This window comes from Lissotriton helveticus, chromosome 1_1 (genome assembly GCF_964261635.1).
Source record: "Lissotriton helveticus chromosome 1_1, aLisHel1.1, whole genome shotgun sequence".
Taxonomy (NCBI): domain Eukaryota; kingdom Metazoa; phylum Chordata; class Amphibia; order Caudata; family Salamandridae; genus Lissotriton; species Lissotriton helveticus.
In genome coordinates this window covers 908,713,063-908,732,971 of record NC_136057.1, presented here as the reverse complement: position 1 = coordinate 908,732,971, position 19,909 = coordinate 908,713,063, and the positions used below count along the sequence as shown (strand labels likewise).

Below are 19,909 nucleotides of genomic sequence, written 5' to 3'. Positions count from 1 at the left end.
TAATAACGTCAAAAATATCGAGGACCAAAATATTGAGAAGGTAAATGTAAATAGGTAAATATAGATTTACAGTTCTTATCAGTAGAGCCCCCCTTCACAGACCATTTAGGGTCCCAGGGACCCCATCCCCGAGAGCCATCATTTTTTAGGGGAAGGAGCGCGGCCCCACCTCCCCGAGCCGTATTCAGGCAAGGGACCCCATTCCCCAGGGTCCAATCTATTTATTAAGGGGAGGAGGGGCTCTCGCCTGGAGCAGCTTCTCTCTCCCTGGGCGGGAGAAATTCTGGCTCCCACACCATGTGTGCTTGGCGGGTGCTCCAGGTTGGCACCTGGGCATCCAATTACAAATAATGGAGGCCCCGGAGGCTGGAGTCCCCGGGGCCAAAATAAGTTTGGGGAGGGATGCCGCACAGCCCTCCTCAGCTTAATTAATGCTTTGGGCCCTGGGTGATGGGGTCCTCGGGCCGAAAACGGTCATTTTTGGACCTATGCTTTTATTTGTATTTCCATGAAACTATATCATAAAACAGTCACTTGTAATCACTGATCACACTCATTCACTTCAGCACCTTTCATTGCTATCACGTTCTCAAACTGTATGGACAACCGAGCTTTTATGTTTGAAATAAGATTTGCAAAGTGACTGAATAATTACAACTTTGCGAAAAGTATAACTTGTGGTGTGTGTCCTTTTTATGAAAATGTTTCCATGATTAACAATGTGAAATATATAAACAATACTAAGTACAGTGTAAACTGAGCAAAGAAATTGTTTTGAATCCGACAGAACCATCATTTGCACATAACGTATTACCCAGGTTCTGAGGGTCACTGGATTACCCCATTATAATTAATGCCCATTACTTTGTAGGCGGGCGCACCATGTATCTGCGTACCTATAAAATGCTGCACTCCATTTTCTTTTTCTTTTAAATGATCCAAGTTTGATTGGTAAAGAAAAAGAAAAAGCATGTGAAAGCATTTTTTAGGGGGTCTGAGAGAATCAACACAAGAAAGGGCCTGGTAGCAACATGAAAGGCATGGGGTAACAAGCAACACAGGGAGTGCTGGTGGAGGGAAATACAAGGGGGCAGAGAAAGGCAAACACTTATGAGAGAGCAACATGGAGCACAGAGGGAAGCAATCAGGCGAGAGAAGTGGATTTGGGGGAGAAGTACACGAGAGAGGAAGCTTCACAGAGGAGTGAAAGGGAGAAGCACATGAGTGATAGACAGCAACACAGTGTGCGGAGGGGTGAAGAGACACACACTAGCAAGACAGCAGGAAAACACATGAACTCCCATGGAGTGCTTAAAACAAAAGAGAAAGTAGCTTTCTAAAAGTGAGCAGTAAAAGGACACAAGTAAATTTGGAATGCTCCAGCCGAGAGAGAGACGCAAGATGGACGAGGATAGCCACCAAATAAGAAGCAGGCAGATGAGAACGACAAGAAAGGCAGCCAATTTTAAGCAATGGCCTGAAGTAACGCCCAGAGTAGGGACCACTATTGTCCACAATCGGTATTACGACAACAGATGGAATAGACTATCTGTAGGCGGAAACAAATAAATATGTTTGGTACACCATATGCTTTCATTTTGCAAACTTAGACTTTTATATCAACCTATGGAATCTCAGCTGGCCTGCAGTCTGTCACTCTTACATGCATTGTAGAGGCTGGAGTATAGTTTCTGCTCCTACTGATTTCCAAAATGACAGGTGAGTAGGCTACGACGTTTTGTCTATAACCAGGTGTGTTTTGCCTGAGTGAAAAACAGTTTGAAGGTAATAGCTGCATTTGCAAAGTGCGAGCTTAAGTGACAAAAAAGTCTTGTATGGTGGTACTTAACGTTTAATTGAAAAATATAAATTTAACAAGTACACAAACATGCAAAAACAAATAAACTGGACTAAAACGTGAATCTTAAAACAAACTCACCATACAGATTAATGAATCGAATACAGCTTTCCACAATCCGGGGAATGACTTTTCCCGAATCCTGGGGAAATGAATCAAAATGTATTTCATACACAAAAGACTAGAAAATCAGGACAGAGTTGTATTATTTCACTGACAAAACAAGATACAGTTTCCCAAAGGTAAGATTTTTCAGGCCACCTATAAACCCTGCCATTGGCTTTTTAGATTCCTAAACAAAAAATGCTAATGATTACTTAATGCACCATCTGACATTACTAATTATACAACTTTGCAAACATCATCAGCTATTCGAGGATGCCTGTGCCCCAAATTATACCGCAGATGAGAAGCCAACGGAAGGCGGACTTGGACCAGAAGAGGGTTTGGCAACTAAAACGACGAGCATCCTGCAGCTGTCACCAATTAAGCCAATCAGACAATGGGGCTCGCGCAGTTTACTGGAGGCTTGCACATTTGTGGAAACGAGATTGGGTTATAGAGTTTTCACCGGAACTAATGAGGGATGCTGCATCTTTCATCGCAGCCACACATTTGCAAAAGGGAGTTCTGGGAGGACGGAATGCTAATGGCAAACCGCGCGGGGCGCACATTGTTCCCATGCAAACGGTGTCAAGTACGGAAAGCCGGCAGGACGGAAGTGCGTCGAGCTGCGGACAATACGGTTTACAATCCGGGCGAAGGAAGCCGCAACAAGCGCCTCGGAGCGCACTGCCAAATGACCGTGTTGTGCTGCCAAAGGCCCTGAATAAAAGAACGCGCCATCGCTATTTTGGGCAATATTTTCGAGTGGTGCTGGAATATAGGCAGGGCAAAACACGAAGCCGGGGTGATTTCAGATTTATAACATAGCACAGCACGCAAGTTTCTTCAGTGCAAAGAGACAAGAACAAGTTCCGGTGAGAAAATTACTCTGAAGCAACATGACGCAGTTTAAAAAGTGTCAGTTGGAATTGGGCAGGACTGGATGGAGTATAGCCTTCAGTGAATTATAACAGTCTCAAGTGTGAGGCGTGTGTTTTCACCGGGTCGAAATCCTGCATTCGAGATGGATAGACTCCAGCTGCCGGGTGGGGACTTTAATAGAGCGCTTTATTCTCGATTGGCCGGGCGCCATCTCGTGGGCCCGTCCAGGATTGCAGTAACTGTGTGGCGAGCCGCGAATGTGAGTTTGGGATGGGAGGATCGAATGACACTGGCGACGCCGCTTTATGCCTCGGAACGTTTGGGGTGTCTCTGGTCTACTAAGGGCTTCGACCGCTGGGATATGATTGGGATATGTAAGGTGGGTGATGTCTGTTCGAAAGGTAGTGTGAAGTCGTTCCAGGCCCTCCAGGCGGAATACGGTTTGAATGGTAGGGAGTTTTTTCGTTATCTGCAGGTCCGACACGCCCTCGCCTCAGTCTTGACTCCTGATGAGGCCCTGCCCGAGTCTTCCCCCCTCGAAGATCGTGTCCTTGATGGGCACCTGCCTGATAGCACTATTTCCCTGATCTATAAGAAGCTGATCAATAATCGTGCGGACTTAATGGTCCGACTTCGGGAGGTTTGGGTCGGCGGTGGGCTGGAACTGGACGACGAGGATTGGCAATCGGCACTCTCCTCTCCCAAGGAGGTAGCCATTCCTGCCCGTCTCCGTTTGGTTCAACTTAAAATCCTTCATCGAGTGTATGTCACTGGTCCGCGTCTGGTGATAATGGGCTTTTCCCTGGATGGGTTATGTAAGCGTGGTTGTGGGTCGAGTGCCACCTTTTTACACATTCTTTGGGAGTGCCCAGTTGTGGCGGCCTACTGGACTGCTGTGCTTGAGGTGATGACTGCTGTGACTGGTGTTGCCCTGCGGCCGAAGCCACGACGGTGTCTGTTGAATGTGTGGGAGCCCACTGACTACTCTGTAGCCCAGACCAGATGGGCTACCTTGGGTTACATGATTGCGAAACGGGATATTGCGCAACTCTGGGGCGCATCCAGGCCCCCTGAGGTCTCGAAATGGGAGGACAACATGGACTGGTCCATGTTTCGTGAGAAGACTGTATATGTAGCCAGGGGCAGACCCAGGGCGTGGACGAAGATTTGGGGCCAGTGGAATGAATATCGTGGGGATATCTGTACCCCTCCCCTTGTAGGCACTACTGATGTTGTCCTATCTCCCTAGGCGAGCGTTCCCGGAACCTTTCATACTGTTTTGTGAATTTCCGATTCTCCCCGCTGCTCCCCCCCCCCCGACCTTGTTAGAGCCTCAGGGCTCTTGTTCTGTTCTCCTGATTGCTGACCATCCCCTCCGTTCTTTGGGCTGACCTTGATTACTGTGCATTCACCTTTTTAGTGTTTGTTTTTCTTTTTGTATATAACAAAATTCAATATGCTCTGTGATATGTTGGGAGTAATGCTGGGTACTTGATTTGTGCCTGACCACGGGAGTACGTTTCTGATTTCTTCCTTGTGCCTTATTATTAGCGGCCAGCCCGTGGGGTTGTAGGCCCATTCCTGTATTTTTCTCTGCTTGCTCAAATAAAGGTTTTTGAACAAAAAAAAAAAAAAGTGTGAGGCGTGTTATTGTGGAACCATGCTTGCCACGCTTCTCCGGTATTTACGGTAACCCCATTGACAGGACTTTAATTACTTTTATTAAGGACAATGTATACAGTTTCTTCCATCACTTTTATGCACACAACTTGTTATTGATTGTGAACGTTAGGAACTTGGCGGTCATTTGAATAGTTGCAGCTGCTCTCTTGTGGGTCTGGTTTTGGACAGGTTCCATTCTGAGCATGTACAGTCCTGACACTGCACATAAGCTGATTGAAACGCATCGAGATGAACTGATGCACTCAGACACACACATAGTGACAGAGGGAGTAGAACCCAGGACTCCAGGTTCTGTGGCAAACAAATGAGTCAATTTCCCCCTTCTGCTCTGCGTAGCATATTTTATCTTTTCTGTTCTGTAACTGGGCTGTGACAATACCTGATTTTTATCATATGGCACAGTCAACTGTTTTCAGCTGATCATAGGTGCCAGGGCATATCTACTGAGCTAATGATGCAACATAAGTGAATAGTATGATAATTACATTTATAGGATTAGTTATATTGTTCGTATAACATTCCGTATAACATTTCACTCAGAACCATGCATGACCAATCAATTTAATAGAAAACTAACTAAGTGGCAAATAAAGCTCCATAATTTACTGAAAGTGCCTTGAGGCACTGCAATGTGTCTTCAGATGCTCATTGCTTTTCCCCGCTTGGACGCGTCCAAGCAGCTTATAGGACTTTTCCTTTAGAAGCACAGTTGTATTGATGTAATTAATGTTTCCCCTCTCGTGATTGCACACACAAGGTAAAAATGTAGTACTCAATTGTACCATATTCGCAAGTATTCCACAATTCAATCCTATTTCTTGGTCATCAGAAAAAAACATATTCTTATAAAAACGTTTTAATGCAATTTCACATTTAGAATTACAATTTAAATATGCTTTTAGTCATGTTTGTGTACATCCATAATATTCAGGAAAAAACATGTTATTGGCGATCTATTTATGTTGAGCCCGTCCTAAGGAATTAGCACATGCATATGAGAGGAAAGCAGCAAAATATTTATATTGTAAAAAAGGCTATAAAAATTAATGCCTGATCGACATAGTTTATGTATTTTCATGTAACTGGAGAAGGACAGGGCCGGTACATCATAAACTGTGGCCCATGCTTCACTGAGTCAATGTAAGGAGAGATTAGACTCAGGGCTCGAGTCGGGGTACCACGCGAGTGGACGGCGTCCCCCCACTTATTTTACAGGGGGGGGCGCCATCCCCCCTGCCAAACAGCTGGACTTCACTCTTTGGCCTCTCTGGGATGAGGAGCTCGGCACCTTTCGTGACGTCACTTCATGTTGTGACATCACTTCCGGTGACAACGTCCCCTACTTCTTTTTTTACGACTTGATCCCTGATTAGACTACACTCTGAACACATATGCGAGCCGAGACACTCACCAATTTAATTGAGGAGTAATGTCTACAATATGTATATACTACAAATCTGAGTCCATATATTTTTTCCTACGGTGTGCAAGAATATTTAACAAAAAGCACGGCAAGTAACAGAAAGCATGAATTGTAAAGCCTGTTTCACACAAGCACAATACCTGGTGTCTGGCATGCGAGTTTCTTCGGCCCCGGCTGTGTGCATGTTTAGGAACGAAGGGAGGGAAAATAAAGCAGAGAGTGAATACAGAACAGATGCAGAACAAAATGAAAAAGTTCTATGTATATTGCACGTTTGCAAAATATAACAGTTTCCTTAAGTCAAGGGAAATTGACTCAATCACCTGTGGACCATGAAAAATAATAGAAATCATGTCCCATCCTAATACAGTTTCTTTCATTTCTACTGTACAGTTTACAAAATATCACCAGTTCACAGTTATCCTTAAGGGTCTTTCCCTATCATATGTGTCCTTTTTTAAGACACAGAAATAAGAAATGTCTTGTTCTGCTGCCTTCAGGACACTTTAAAAAAACATTCAGTCTCAGTTTTCGAAATCCTTCTAATATTTTGTTGTAAATGAAACTTTCTGGAGCTTGGTTCAATACCCTATACAGTTTTAAAAACATATGTTTCAAAACTATAATGAAAGCTTTCTCCAAAAGTAGGCTTTAAAAGCTGTTGAAGTAGTCACAGGGCAAGCGCAAGACTGTTACTGTTAGATCTGGGGGTCTCTAGTTGGCAGAGGTAGGTACCAATGTCCAAGTATGGACCCTTGCTTCTAGCCAGGGCAAGGGGGATACACTCTTTAGATAACCCCTGCTCACCCCCTTGGTAGCTTGGTACGAGCAGACAGGCTTATCAAAGGCAATGTGTAAAGTATTTGTACCAACACTCACAGTAACACAGTGAAAACACCACAAATGGACTCCACACCAGTTTAGAAAAATAAAGTATCTTTATCTAAACTACACAAGACCAAAACGACAAAAATCCAACATACACAGTTCAAGAATATGATTTTAAAAGAGTTCTAGGGTTTGCGTCAAAATAATTTACAGTTGGGTCACGTTTAGCCAAAAGTATCTTTAGATGTGACAAAAGTTCCAAATGGAAGCTGCAGCGTTGAAAAACAAGCGATGCGTCACTCCTGGGACCCTGGGGAGGCGATGCGACAGCCCCGCTGGCTGCAGCGGGGGTGTTGCGACGGATTCGCGGTCTGTATGGGGAGGGATGCGATACCATGTATGGATTCCGGTGCGCAGGTTCCGAAGGAAGCGTTTCGCAAAGGCACGATGCGACGATCTTCGGGACGGCGAAGATCTCAGGTGCGGCGGCGATGCGTGGCGCAGCGTCGATCTTCTCCTCTCACGGCCCCTCGATGCGATGGCTCTGCGACTATGTTCGCAGCGACGTGATGCGGTCCGCAAGCAAGCGGTGCGGCGATCTCACCCAGTGATGACCGGCTCTGCGACGATACTTGCAGCGACAGGACTCTTCCCGCACCGGGCCGATGTGTTCCGCAAGTGAAGAATGCATCGGTTCTTGCAGCGGCAATAGGCGCTGCGACAATCTCGATCTTTCGTGGCAGCAGGAATTTCCTTGCACTGTCGAGGATGCGCTCCGCAAGCAGGCGATGCGTGAAAATTTGGAGATTGTCTTAGTTTCTCCTTGCCCAGCTTCCCAAACAGCAAGCCACAACGTCCAGAGGCCCCTCAGTCGGATTCAGCACTCTAGGAAGGGCAGAACTCTCACAGCAGAGTTCAGGGGGGAAGCTAGCGGTAAAGTCCTTTTGTTCCTGGGACTTCTTAACAGGAGGCCAGCTCTCTTCAGGCCCTTGGAGATCTCTTCAAGCAAGGGGACTAAGCACCAACAAAGTCCTTCCCCTCTCCTTGGCAGCAAAGCAACTGCAGGTCAGCCCATAAACACACAGCAGGACAGTCCTTCCTCTTCAGGTCTTCCAGATTTCTCCTTTGCAGAGGTTCCTTCTTGATTCCAGGATGATCTAATTTTCTGTAGTCTGGGTAGCCCTTCTTATCCCAGTCTTTCCTTTGTTCTCTAGAGGCCGAGATGCCTTGGCATGGTCAGAACCAGTTCAGGTCAGTTCCTGAGCACTTTGTTTTTCTGTCTTCTCCTCTCCTTTCAGAGAGAGGGGCAGGTTCATCAGCCACCCAGCAGGAGGTGGAGCCAGCATTGTGGAAGGCAGGCACAGCCCCATTCAGGCCCAGGTGCTATCCCCTCCCACCACTCAAGATGTAGTCATTCAGCCTAGGGCTGATTCATTCACCTTCCTGGGGGCTCCCCAGCCGCCCCTGTCACTCACAAACCAGACAGGCAATTCACAAACAGGCCAAGGCACACAGAAAGGTTAGACAAGAGAACAGCCACTGTTCTCAAACACAGGATTTAAAAAACAACCTTCCTAAAAGATGTGTTATTAAATTCTGAGTTCAGGGATACCAGACTTTAATTTTCTATCTTACTCCTATGGGAAGATATGCAGGTAAACACTATACTCAGCATTCCCCATTATAGCCTATCGGCAAGATAGCCCTCTCAATAGGGAAAAACGAAAATGGATGTAATTCACTACCAGAGCATGTCACACACACCAGTACATGCTCTACCTTTCATATACACTACACCCTGCCCACGGGGGTACCTAGGGCTTTCTATAGGGGTGTCCAATGAGTACAGAAAGGGAAGGGTTAGGCCTGGCCAGTGTGGACACTGGCCAGGGTGACATGGCAGTCAGCAACTGCCCACAGGCACTGCGGTGGCAGGCCTGAGACACCATTTTAGGGCTACTCATGTGGGTGGCACAATCAGTGCTGCAGGCCCACTAGTAGCATTTGAATCACCAGCCCTGGCACACTCAGTGCACTTTACTAGGGACTTCTTGGTAATATAAATATGCCAATCATGGATAACCAATCACAGTAACAATTTACTCAGGGAGCACTTGCACTTTGACACTGATCAGCAGTGGAAAAGTGCCCAAAGCATCTGAACCAGCAAAAACGAAATCCAGCACAGCGTCAAAAATACAGGAGGTAGAGGCAAAAAGACAGGGGAAACCACGCCAAAGATGCCAGGTCTAACATTCACTTTCAGGGTGAGGGGAGGTTCCTTCATTTACATCATATGTAGGCCAGAAAGATAGACTTATCAGGACTCTTGGAGCCCAATAACCTGAAAAGAGTACCAAAAAAACATTAAGTCTCTAATTTTACGATGTCGGGTGCACTGGAGTCCGCCCAACACTGTTTCGGTGTGGGAACTGACCGATCGTAGGTTGGCGGTTCCAAGAACTGTATTATGATGCGAGCGCACCTTTCCACCCCCAGCACATGCTCCCATAGAGAAATGGGAGTTTGTGTAAATCCTTTCACCGTGTGGCAGGCCTCCAACCAGAGGCAGCTGAAGAATAGGGGACCTGCTAATGGAAAGCCCGACATGGAAAGCCTCTCAGACACAGACATCATATCCCCTACAGCGGAAATGCAGTACATAAGGGATTATATGGCAGTTTCTGACTGGCCGATGGGCTCCTTGAGCCCATCGGAAGCCAGCCGGAATGCCCGACCGGTTTAAACTCGGACCGCCTACATTGTAATTAGGCGGTCATACTTTAAACCATGGATGTCGGTCGGAAAGCATCTGACCTGCGTTGGGAGACTTTTTGTCCGACATCCTAATGAGCCCCCAGATGTTGACGGAAGTTGAGGCATCGTCTTCATATGATTTTAAAGGTCACATTCAGGTAAATGTTTGTGGTACTTAAGATGCCCTCTTCTGAAGACAAAATACAATGCTTTCAAGCAAACACACAGCCACACACCAACAGCCGGCATTTTGTGCCAAACTGGAAAATGGAATTTGCTGACAAATGCTTGAGCTTCTTCCCCTTTGACTGCAGGAAGTGTTATATTGATTAGCCAGCAGAAAGCAATGATGTTTTATTGGAATGATCTCTTTTGGGTCCGCCAGACCAGGATCATCATAGCAAAAACATTGCGATGGGCCAGCTGTGCAGATGGTCTAAATACATGTAGGAACAACTCCAAATCCCTGTTGAACAATTTAACATTACATTGTGAAAGGGGTCTGGCCTTCTTGTGATTCTGAGGCTTAGACGACACATGTGGAGGTCTACAGAAAATTAATACAATTACAAAGTAAACTTTTGACTGTATTCTGCATCAGGAGGAGTATTTTAAGTACATTATAGACACAAAACATTCATGGCAAACATTAGAACGCCTACGAAATACGCACTTGAAATTCAGATATTGGAATCATTTATAGGGGAAAGACTCACATTCCACATGATTTTCGGACATTGGTGTTTCTGGAGATGAACTTCTCAGATGCCAAGTTATCTAAGGTCAGTATCTCAACCCCTCTTATGTGTCTCGTAGTTCTGGATTTAGGTGGCACTTTGATTTGATCACTCGGATCCTCTGGTATCCAGCTGGTCGGATCTCTTGATCTACCTATTATGGTCCACCTTTTCCTTTGTTTGAGGAACTGCCCTCTCTGTGTCTGTTATAAGTGGAACTAATACACTCATAAGTAACATCTCCACAGAAAAAAAATATGCAAACCTACCTTTGTACATCAAGATTTAACCTGCATGCTAATTTTTTTATCTACCTCCTATAAATTGCACTTACGTGCATAAAGCATTTTAATGTATTTCAGGCTAGAATTGCCCTAATAGGTAACTTGAAAAATCAGTTCGAAGCAAAGTGAAGAAAATGAATGTCCACATCAAATGAGATAGCCATCACTGGAGGATAAGTGGTAAATACAATGTCTATCGAAGACAGAGATTTTCTATTGAATACTCTCAAACAAAGATGCATTTAAAGGCATGAGCGTATTTTTCTCAAAGATCAACCCAAAAAGCTCAGAAAAAACAGCCAAAGCGGTCTTGCGGGATGAGCACAGCGGGCAGTTGCGCAGCCCTCCACATTACAGAGGCCCTTGGTAAAGTGGTAACTGTGTGCATAAAAACAATATTTTTTTAATTTGACAGTTTGGCATACATGCCCAACCTTAATCTTTGCACTCTCAGATGGTAGTAGTTAAATGTCTTTTACTTTCTCTCTCTCTCGCCTCACTTTCCCTAATTGCTTATATCTGTCCTTTCTCTTTACCTCTAGATCTCTATGTATCCTCTATTTTTATCTCAACTCTCTCTACCTCCCCTATGTCTAGCTTTTCTCTATCTCTATAAACCTCTCTATCCCGCCCCTCCACTGCTCTTTTACAACCTCACCTCTCTTACCTCTCTGTGTTTACTTCTACATCGCTCCCGTTTTCTGTACCTCAGCTCTTTGTCTCATACCTCCCTTTGTACCTCTCTGCTCTTGTCCATCTCACTTATCTGTATCTATTTTGCATGTACTTAACCTCTAATTCAAAATCACCACTGTCTTTACCTCACCTGTCAAGCTCTCTCTCCATCTCCTTATATTTCACCTTTATTTACCTCTCTCTCAGCCGTCTCTTTTCCTCATTTCTATAAACCCCAAGGTACTCTCATTTACTCACTACCTAACCTATTAATGTACCTCACCCTGGGTTTGCGGACTTATCTTTCCACCTCCTTGCTTTAACTTTTGACCTCCGTTACCACTTCCTCATCTCACTCAGCATCTTCCTCTTTCGCACTACTTCTCTTTCACTACCTCTTTTTATCTATAATTACTTTCTATCTTATTTCTCCCTGCACCTCTTATTTCAACTCAACCTCTTACGCTTTGTACATTTCTGTACCTCACCTATTTTTCCCTACCTCATTTACTCTCTCACAACTCAATACCTCAACCTCGCTCACTCTCTGCCCACCTATTTCTGTAGTTCACCTGCTTCTATACTTCACCTCTCTTCTCCACACCCCTCATATCTCTTTCTACTCATCAATCCTCTCTGCTTTTCCTCCTCACTACTGACCTCTTCTCAGCTTGCTTCTATCTCAGACTCATCACCTTCTCTAGCTTCCATCTTCGTACACTTTTCTTACTAGCTCACCTTTCTACCTTTTACTCAATCTAACGTACCTCACTCTACCTCTCGGTGCACACGACTAATCTTCTTCTCTTTACCTTTACTTCTCTTTATATCCAGCTCATTCTGCCTCACTCTGTAACCCTACCAATCTCCCAACCTCTCTTTACCAACCTCTTACTCTTTGGAGCTCCTAGTAGCTTTCTTTCTGCCTATCATACCATCTCTCTTTATTTTTTTTGTCTTTCTCTGCCTCACCCATTGTTCTACCTCATCTCTATGTTCTTCTCCCTCTACCTCACCTCTCTCAGTGTAACTTTTTCCTATAGTCTCTGCCCTTCTCCTGCCTCCCTCGCCTCCCATTCCAATGGCTCAGCAGAGCTTGAGATCCCTGTTCATGCAGAGAAGTTCACATGCAGAAAGAAGAGAGTATGGAGGCAGGGGAAGAAACTCAAGGAGAGAATGATCAGATTTCACTCAATGGGTTCGAGAAAGTCCACAGATCAGTACTTTCTCTGTGATTACGAATATTCAGGAATCAAAAATATAATTACACACGCTATGTCCATAGAGCTTGTTTTGGTACAATGCACCAGCCCACTGAACATTAATCAAGCCAGCCTTACCGAACCATTCTCACATTCGGAAGAACAGGCTGGCTCCACATCAAATATGGTTGTTGGAAGACAAAAACCATGTACACCCAACCCCAAAAAGAAATAGCTTCAAAGTTGCTTGTTTATGCTTTCTTTTGGCTAGTGGAAGATGTGTAGGGTTTTTGTGCCATGCTTCTGAAAGCTTAACGTATAATTCTATATGGTTCGAAGGGTGAGGATTAGCTGAAAATGATAAAAAAAATCACATTTGCTCAGAACAGGGCGCTTCACAAATCCTTAAGATGGCACTGTCATCACCAACTCTATAGCTCCCAGTGTGTCCAGGAGTGGTTGCTATGTGTATATGTGTGTGTATGTGAGCAAGTTGGTTTGAATTTGTACACACACAGGTTTGTGTCTGGGATTGAGTGTTATATGTGATGTAAAATACGTATGAGCATCCCTGTGAATGGGAAATCGAGGGATTCATCCTTGATGTAAATTGTTAACCACACTTAAGGAATGTATTTCTCATACCCTGAAAATCTCTCAGAAGGAATCAACAGAAATGGTTTTAACTTCCTACCTTGTGGTCATGTATTCCGGTCTGTGCCCTAGAAAAGAATAACCAGAGAAAACCAATGTTAGTTTGTGTAGTCAAGAAACAGAATATATCTGTTACTCTTCAAGTATGAAAAAGAAGACAGCATTTTAGCCACATGAAAAACAAGATCCACAAATTTCTCATTAAACTCGCAGTTCAGGTTTACATTTTATTCATAGCTATAGGTGCCCTACGTATAAAGTGTAACATCAGCTTCAGGCCTCCCTTTACGAAAGGACGCTAGGCTATTGGCAATAAATATCTGTAGCTCATGCATAGGACTGCAGTCAGGTCTCACAATGATGGCTAGCCACACATAAAAGGCATCAAAAAATGAAACCATGTGGACCACAGGCCAGATGTCCAGCAAATCTGTGAAGGGGGCAATACGAATAGTTCAATGTCTGAAAGTAATGCATATCCTTCATAATATTTATGATTAGGGGCTTCTACTATTAACATACACTCTATTTTGGTGTATTTTAATAGTAGACATCACATAGTCATCATGCCATTTGGGCTTGAGTAGAGATCTCTTTTGAGTACAATCATCACCCATGGACTTTCCAAAGGAAGAACCATTATGCTTCTTTCTCAAAGTAGGGGATTTCTCAACTCCCACCAGGCTTGAGAAAATCCACATATCACCAGAGCCCAAAATGCCTACATTTCTCCTTATCCCACAAATCAAGAATGGACGCGTGTATTTTGACCTTCCCTTTTTTACCATATAAGACTTCCTGGCTAATATCTTATCATTCTTCTTTCAAGAACTCACCCTTACACAATTCTTGTCATCAAAATGTTTCTTGTACCTCATCTGATATTCCTTTCTACATTGCTTAATTTCATGATTGGACCATCTTTTCTCAACCTTCATGCTCAATTTCAGCCAGGCAGGGCTAAGCTTGCAGTGAGGCTTCCTGCCCCTCAACACTGCTAATGGTGAAACCGATGTCACCTCGTTAGGCGTTATCCGATGAGCCCACCAAGTTTTCCTCAACAAAGCACATTGAGCACAACTTTTCACCAGTTTGTACATGCTTTCTGCCAAGCCATTAGCTTGAGGAGCATAGAGAGCTGCCCGGGCTGTCCTCCTCCTCCTGGCTATCTCAAAGCCTCTCAACTCCTGGCTCGTTCGACTCCCCAGACGTAGGGCATAGGAGTTTCGTTTTGCCTGGGGAGACTGGCGAGCGTGAAGTGAAGAGAGGAGACAGCCAGGACAGCCCAGGCAGGGCACGGAAGCACAGGCATGACCAGGTTAGTCTGCCGCGGCCTCGGGTAGGTAGCAGCAGGGCGTGGAGTGCAGCGGAATTCCACAGAGTTTTTGGCCAACTCCATGGAATTCCACGAAGTGGCACTCCGCCCACCCTTAGTTATTATGCACACCGCATTAGCAGTATGTGGGAATACTGGACTTTTTGCTAAAAGAAAAATGAGTAAACAGCACAGCCATAGGAAGACATTCATTCAAAGATCCTGGCTATAATAAAATGGTACCTCCTTGAAGCTCAATTTCAGTGGGATTCCAAAATACTGTCTAGCTTTTGTCTCCATTACCTTTGCCTTCTCCAAGTGTCCTCTGGAGAAGATCATGTTTGGCTTGCAGCTTTGTGATGAGGTTACTTCCTTCCAGATATTCGCGGAATTTCTGTTAGTAGAGAGCACATATAATTTTTTTAGTATACACTCACAACTCGTGGAATTTGTGATCTGTTTACACCTGTAACCTGGAACCAGGTATCATTTTTTTGTTGCAGGGACCTATTTACCATGAAATAGAACTGCTCCGTCTCCTGCTGGTTGGCTCTTCTCTTGGCGATGCTGGGCTTGCTCAGGTATGTCTCCGACACCGTGGATTTCACAGACTCCGTGGAGCGGCTGTGCTGGAAACATTCCGATACATCATAGTCCTCAATGGTGACCATGTCTTGTATGGTCTGCAGCGTGGCTTCTGTGGTTTTCTTGATCTGCAAGATGATACAGTAAACGTGCTATTTTAACGAGCCACAAATCATGCAGCAAACAAATCAATGTCGGACCTGCCTTTGTTGAAGGAAGGAAGTCATGTATGTTCCCTTCAGCAATGTCAGGTGATTTATTAAAAAGGACCTCTATTTAGGACTGTAATTGTTTGGCATTTAAGAAAGGGAGCAGGATTAAGATCAGAGTAGTATACATAAACAGGGGGTAAAAGTGAGGAGTACCGCCATCGATCCACAGAGCAAGATAGGGCCTGCCCTGGACGATGTGATAGCAACATTACCAAAATAAATACTTTATTTGGGTATTACAGATTGACATAATAGACAGACTACCTGTAGCAACAAACCTTTGCCCACTCGACGTGTGGCTCCCATGCTGAAGATAAGAGCATATAATAAAGAGGAAGGTTGATACTGTTTCGATGATTCGTGGGTTCTTACTATTGTTACTAACTCCACGCCCTACAGTGAATAAAGCATGTTCTGTATAAATGTGCTCATTGTATATCAAGCAAAATATGACCCCGTTCAAACTGTAAGCGCTTCTGATAAAGTGGTGGGCATTGGCTTTCTGTAGCAGTGGAAAGCCAGAAGGTACAATCCTGACTATGGAACCACTCATGTGCTGCATAGAGAGTTAATAGTCATTATTGCAATTGCAATTTTTAAAGAAATCAATTGAGGTTTGTTTGAACCCAACTTTATTGGCTTTAAATGTCAACAATTTAATTTGTTACCGGGAAAGTGACTTAATGACTATTAACTCTCTAGGCTACCTCTTCCTGAATCAGATGCCCATCGCAGACATACTAAAGAATCTGCGCCCTGGTAAGCCTAACTTCATTAGAACAATTCATTGTTCTATTTTTTAACACACACCTGACTTAGCCTTTACAATTTAACCCATAGGCTGCACATTATCCCCCCCTGTCCTGAAGAAGACCCACCTTGACGCTTATTACTTTTTGCGCAACGCTTCGGGTCGAAACGTCGACGCAACATATATGTCAGCACAACGCTCAGGATTGTATCTCAACCCTTAAATGGACCTTGGAGCATATGTGAGAAAATTATAAAGACAAACAGAAAATCCACCCCGCCCTTCTTTACTGCACTTTCATTTTTGTCTTATACATAGTGTTTTGTGTATATCACTTATCACCACATGTCACTCCCTGACAACAGTCACTTGTTTCCTTTTTTGCAACTAAATAAATATATTGCTACAGCCTTGAATATTTGATATAACTTAAAAATATACGATTTGACTCTAACCCCTGTGTGTATTACCTTCCTTTCCCAAAATATCTCATACTGTTACAAGTAAATTGTATGTCTCTTGAACACTGAACGGTATTAGCACTATGGCAAGATGGAGGACAGAACAAGTGCTCCAATACCATCAGATCATGAGAAGAAGAAAAGAAAAAGCAGCAGCGACAAGGGAAGTAGTGGGGGGACGGATCAAGAAGAGAAGCAGGAGAGGATGTGGATATAGGCAAACAACAACAGGGGAGGGCAGGAGGAAGCAACAATGAAGGAGTTAAAAAAAATACCTTAATTGAAGCATGATCAACGACAAAAATGAGTGTGTCATTGTGGAATGTAACTAGTGAGCACTTAAAGCGCTCCAATACCATCCACTCGTGTTCACGCTATGGCAAGACAGAGCGAGCACTCCAATACCACCAGCAGATTGCGCACAAAATAAAATAAACATGTGCGTTTCATATTTGAATAACTTTTTAAGAAATGCATTTCTTTATGTACACGTGTATGCATTTCAGTGGTATGTGTATATGTGTGCAAGGGAGATGGCCTGAAAACACAAGTACTCCTATGGAGTGCTTGAAAACAAAGAAAAAAATAGCTGCACAAACAGGGAGTAGTGTAAGGAAACATGTACTTGGTCCATGCGCTATGGGAGGCCCAAACACAAGAAGAGGGCATGAGGCCCGCATACCATGACAAAGGCCTCAAAGAAAATGAGATTGATGCTGAAGTTTACCAATGGCAGAAGACAGGGCCGGACTGGGAAACCAAATTAGCACTGGAAAATTTGCCAGACCGGCCCGCACCCGTCTGGGGGAGGGGGGGTATGATGCAAGTGAGACTAAAGCACTGCTGCTTAGCAAAACCAGCCCCCAGCATTGCTGCTTTTGTTACTGGGGACCGATATTGCAACATCGCTCCAAAACCATCCCCCAGTAACAAAACCAGCCCCTACCACTCCAAAATCGGTCACTACCATTTCAGCCTCCCAGGCAAACACTTGATGCCCGCTACGGCCACTCTGGCCCTGGTGGAAGATCGGCGGTCGATAAGCCCACAGAAGAACACAAAATGTCTCTTCAAGACAGTGCATGCGCTGTCTAGCTGAGCATGCGCTGTCTGATGAGACCAAAAAACATTAGATCATGCACAGAGGAAACCTACTAATTTTGCCAATGCTTGTTGTGTTTAAAACAGTGAGATTAAGTTATTTATCCATTGTGACAAAATGTGGAACTGAGGCTGGATAGATGATATGGCATCCTTTCGGTAGAAGATGTGGCGTAAGGTCCAGAGCTGCTGACTATGGAGCTTGTAAACCAGGTTTGCGTTTTGAGGTTGGTTTAACATCCTTGATTTTGGACAAATCCCGTGCCTACAAAAATGAATGTTTTCTTGTCTAAAGTAACTGGTGGTAATGTAAAGTGCTCCAATACCTTCAGGTGGTATTGGCGCTATATGAAACTGCACATAAGAAGTAACTAGTGCTAATGTATAGAGCTCCAATACCTTCAGGTGGTGTTGGCGCTATATAAAACTGCACAAAAAAAAAAGTAACTGCCGCTTATGTAAAGTGCTACAATACCTTTGGGGGGTGTTAGTGCTGCATAAAACTGCACAAAAAAAATTTGAAAAACAGAGTCGGTGGGGGAGGGTCTCTGTGCAACGGAGTTCAGCAGGGGCAAACTGCGACGGGAGAGAGGAGGAAGGTCAACCAACAGCAAATGCGAGCAGCCACTGGGAGATTAAGTGATTTGCCCATAATTACGAAATGTGGAACCGAGGCCAAGGCTAGGGAGACGATGTGGCGTCCTCTTGGGAGAGGATGTGTGATAAGTCCTCTTGGGAGAGGATGTGTGATAAGGCCCAGAGCTGTCGCCTATGGAGCTGGGAAACCAGGTTTGAGTTTTGGCATTCTGGGAAAATCAATTAATCTCCCTGTGCCTACAAAAATTAATGTGTCCCTGTGTAAAGGAACCAGTGCTAATGTAAAACGCTCCAATACCTTAAGGTGGTGTTGGCGCTATATAAAACTGCACAAAATACGTAACTGGTGCTAATGTAAAGTGCTCCACTATCTTTGAGTGGTGTTGGGGCTATATAAAACTGCACACAAAAAACAGAAAGTATCACAGTGAGGCTGCTTTACAGTTGTGAACATTAGGAAATACATCGCATCAGCAACCACATTAAAAGGACTACTTTTGCCATAGACACTGAGGGGCAGGCAGACCTTGATGACATCAAGCCTCTGCCTGGCTCCTTTGAGGAGAATTCAAGCTAAGAAACAATGGTGCACGGAAACACTTTTGATGAATGCTGAAAAAGTAAGAAAGTGTCCCAATGGGAGAAATTTGAAGAAATAGAGTCCAACCCTATGAAACGAGAAGCAACAAGGTGAGACCCAAACAGTTTAATCATTTCGCACAGGAGAAACGTGGCTATGCAATCACAGCAGAAGACAGAAGTACTTAAGAAGTTCTGACATGCATTGTAATAATGCATACCTGTTTCATCTGAGGTCTGATTTTCCAGCTATTAACACTATTGCCTTACAACCACATGTGGTGTAAACAATCACAAACCTAGTACCCACATGGACGGAGAGTAAACAGAGACTCCACGTGTGCCAAGTAATAGCAGCCGTGCACACATTCTCTAATCAGCACGTCAGCTATACACTAACAGGGTATTAAAAGGCAGAAAACCACCATTCAATAGAATGAAACAGACTACAATGGGGGTTTACAGCAGTGACGGGGTTGGGAGAGGGGGTGATTTGTGGATGGGGTATGCAACAAGAGGTGCAAGAGAAAGGCAGAGAGGGGAGGGAGGAGTTGGGGGAACTGGAAAGCAGCAACAAAAGGGAAAGCAGTAACGGGGGAGATGCGGATTTGTGGACGGACAAGCACCGGGAGGTGCATGGGAGCAAGCAGCAACAGAAGGGAGAGGTGGGGGGAAACAAAAGGCAGCAAAGATAGGAAAAGCAGTGACGGGAGAGGGGGTCATCTGTGGACGGGGCATGAGGGCGAGTGGGAGGAGACGTAGATGGTAAAAGCACGAGCACTGTGTAGAGCATTAGATGTTTACAAGTACTTGGTTGATGCTCGGGGGAGGGCTATTTACAAGAAGAGGCATGACCATGCATGCCAGGATGAAATAATATGAGAAAGACGATGGAGACAGCAAATGGAAAGCCTGTAGGCGGGCAGAGGCCCACAGATTAAAAACAACATGTCTCTTCGCGACAGCATACGCTGTCTAGTCGAGACCTAAAAACCACAACTATTGCACAATTCAGGTTTCGCAAATCCATTCTAAAATATGTGTCTTTTTCTTTTGTTTGATTAATATAATGGAAAACGACGGCAAAACAAAAGAATATATACGGTTTTCATTAGGAAATGTGAAATTGCTCTAAACTGAAAGAGTTCCTCTGGACGGTTTATGCCATGAACTGAAGTTCTTGAGTGAGAAATTAGTTAGTTTATTGATAAGTGCTTACC

The 19,909-nt window shown here is 44.4% G+C and overlaps 1 protein-coding gene across 1 annotated transcript in view; it reads right to left on the bottom strand.

The window, feature by feature from the left end:
- SRGAP1 (SLIT-ROBO Rho GTPase activating protein 1) overlaps positions 1-19,909 on the bottom strand; it is a 548,065-nt gene that overhangs the window by 58,736 nt on the left and 469,420 nt on the right. Inside the window, exons 9-13 of the mRNA XM_078676051.1 lie at positions 14,919-15,116; positions 14,707-14,797; positions 13,129-13,156; positions 6,092-6,125; positions 1,940-2,000 (exon numbers count right to left, since the gene is read on the bottom strand). Of these exons, the coding sequence (XP_078532177.1) occupies positions 1,940-2,000; positions 6,092-6,125; positions 13,129-13,156; positions 14,707-14,797; positions 14,919-15,116 (412 nt within the window). The remainder of the gene's footprint in view (positions 1-1,939; positions 2,001-6,091; positions 6,126-13,128; positions 13,157-14,706; positions 14,798-14,918; positions 15,117-19,909) is intronic.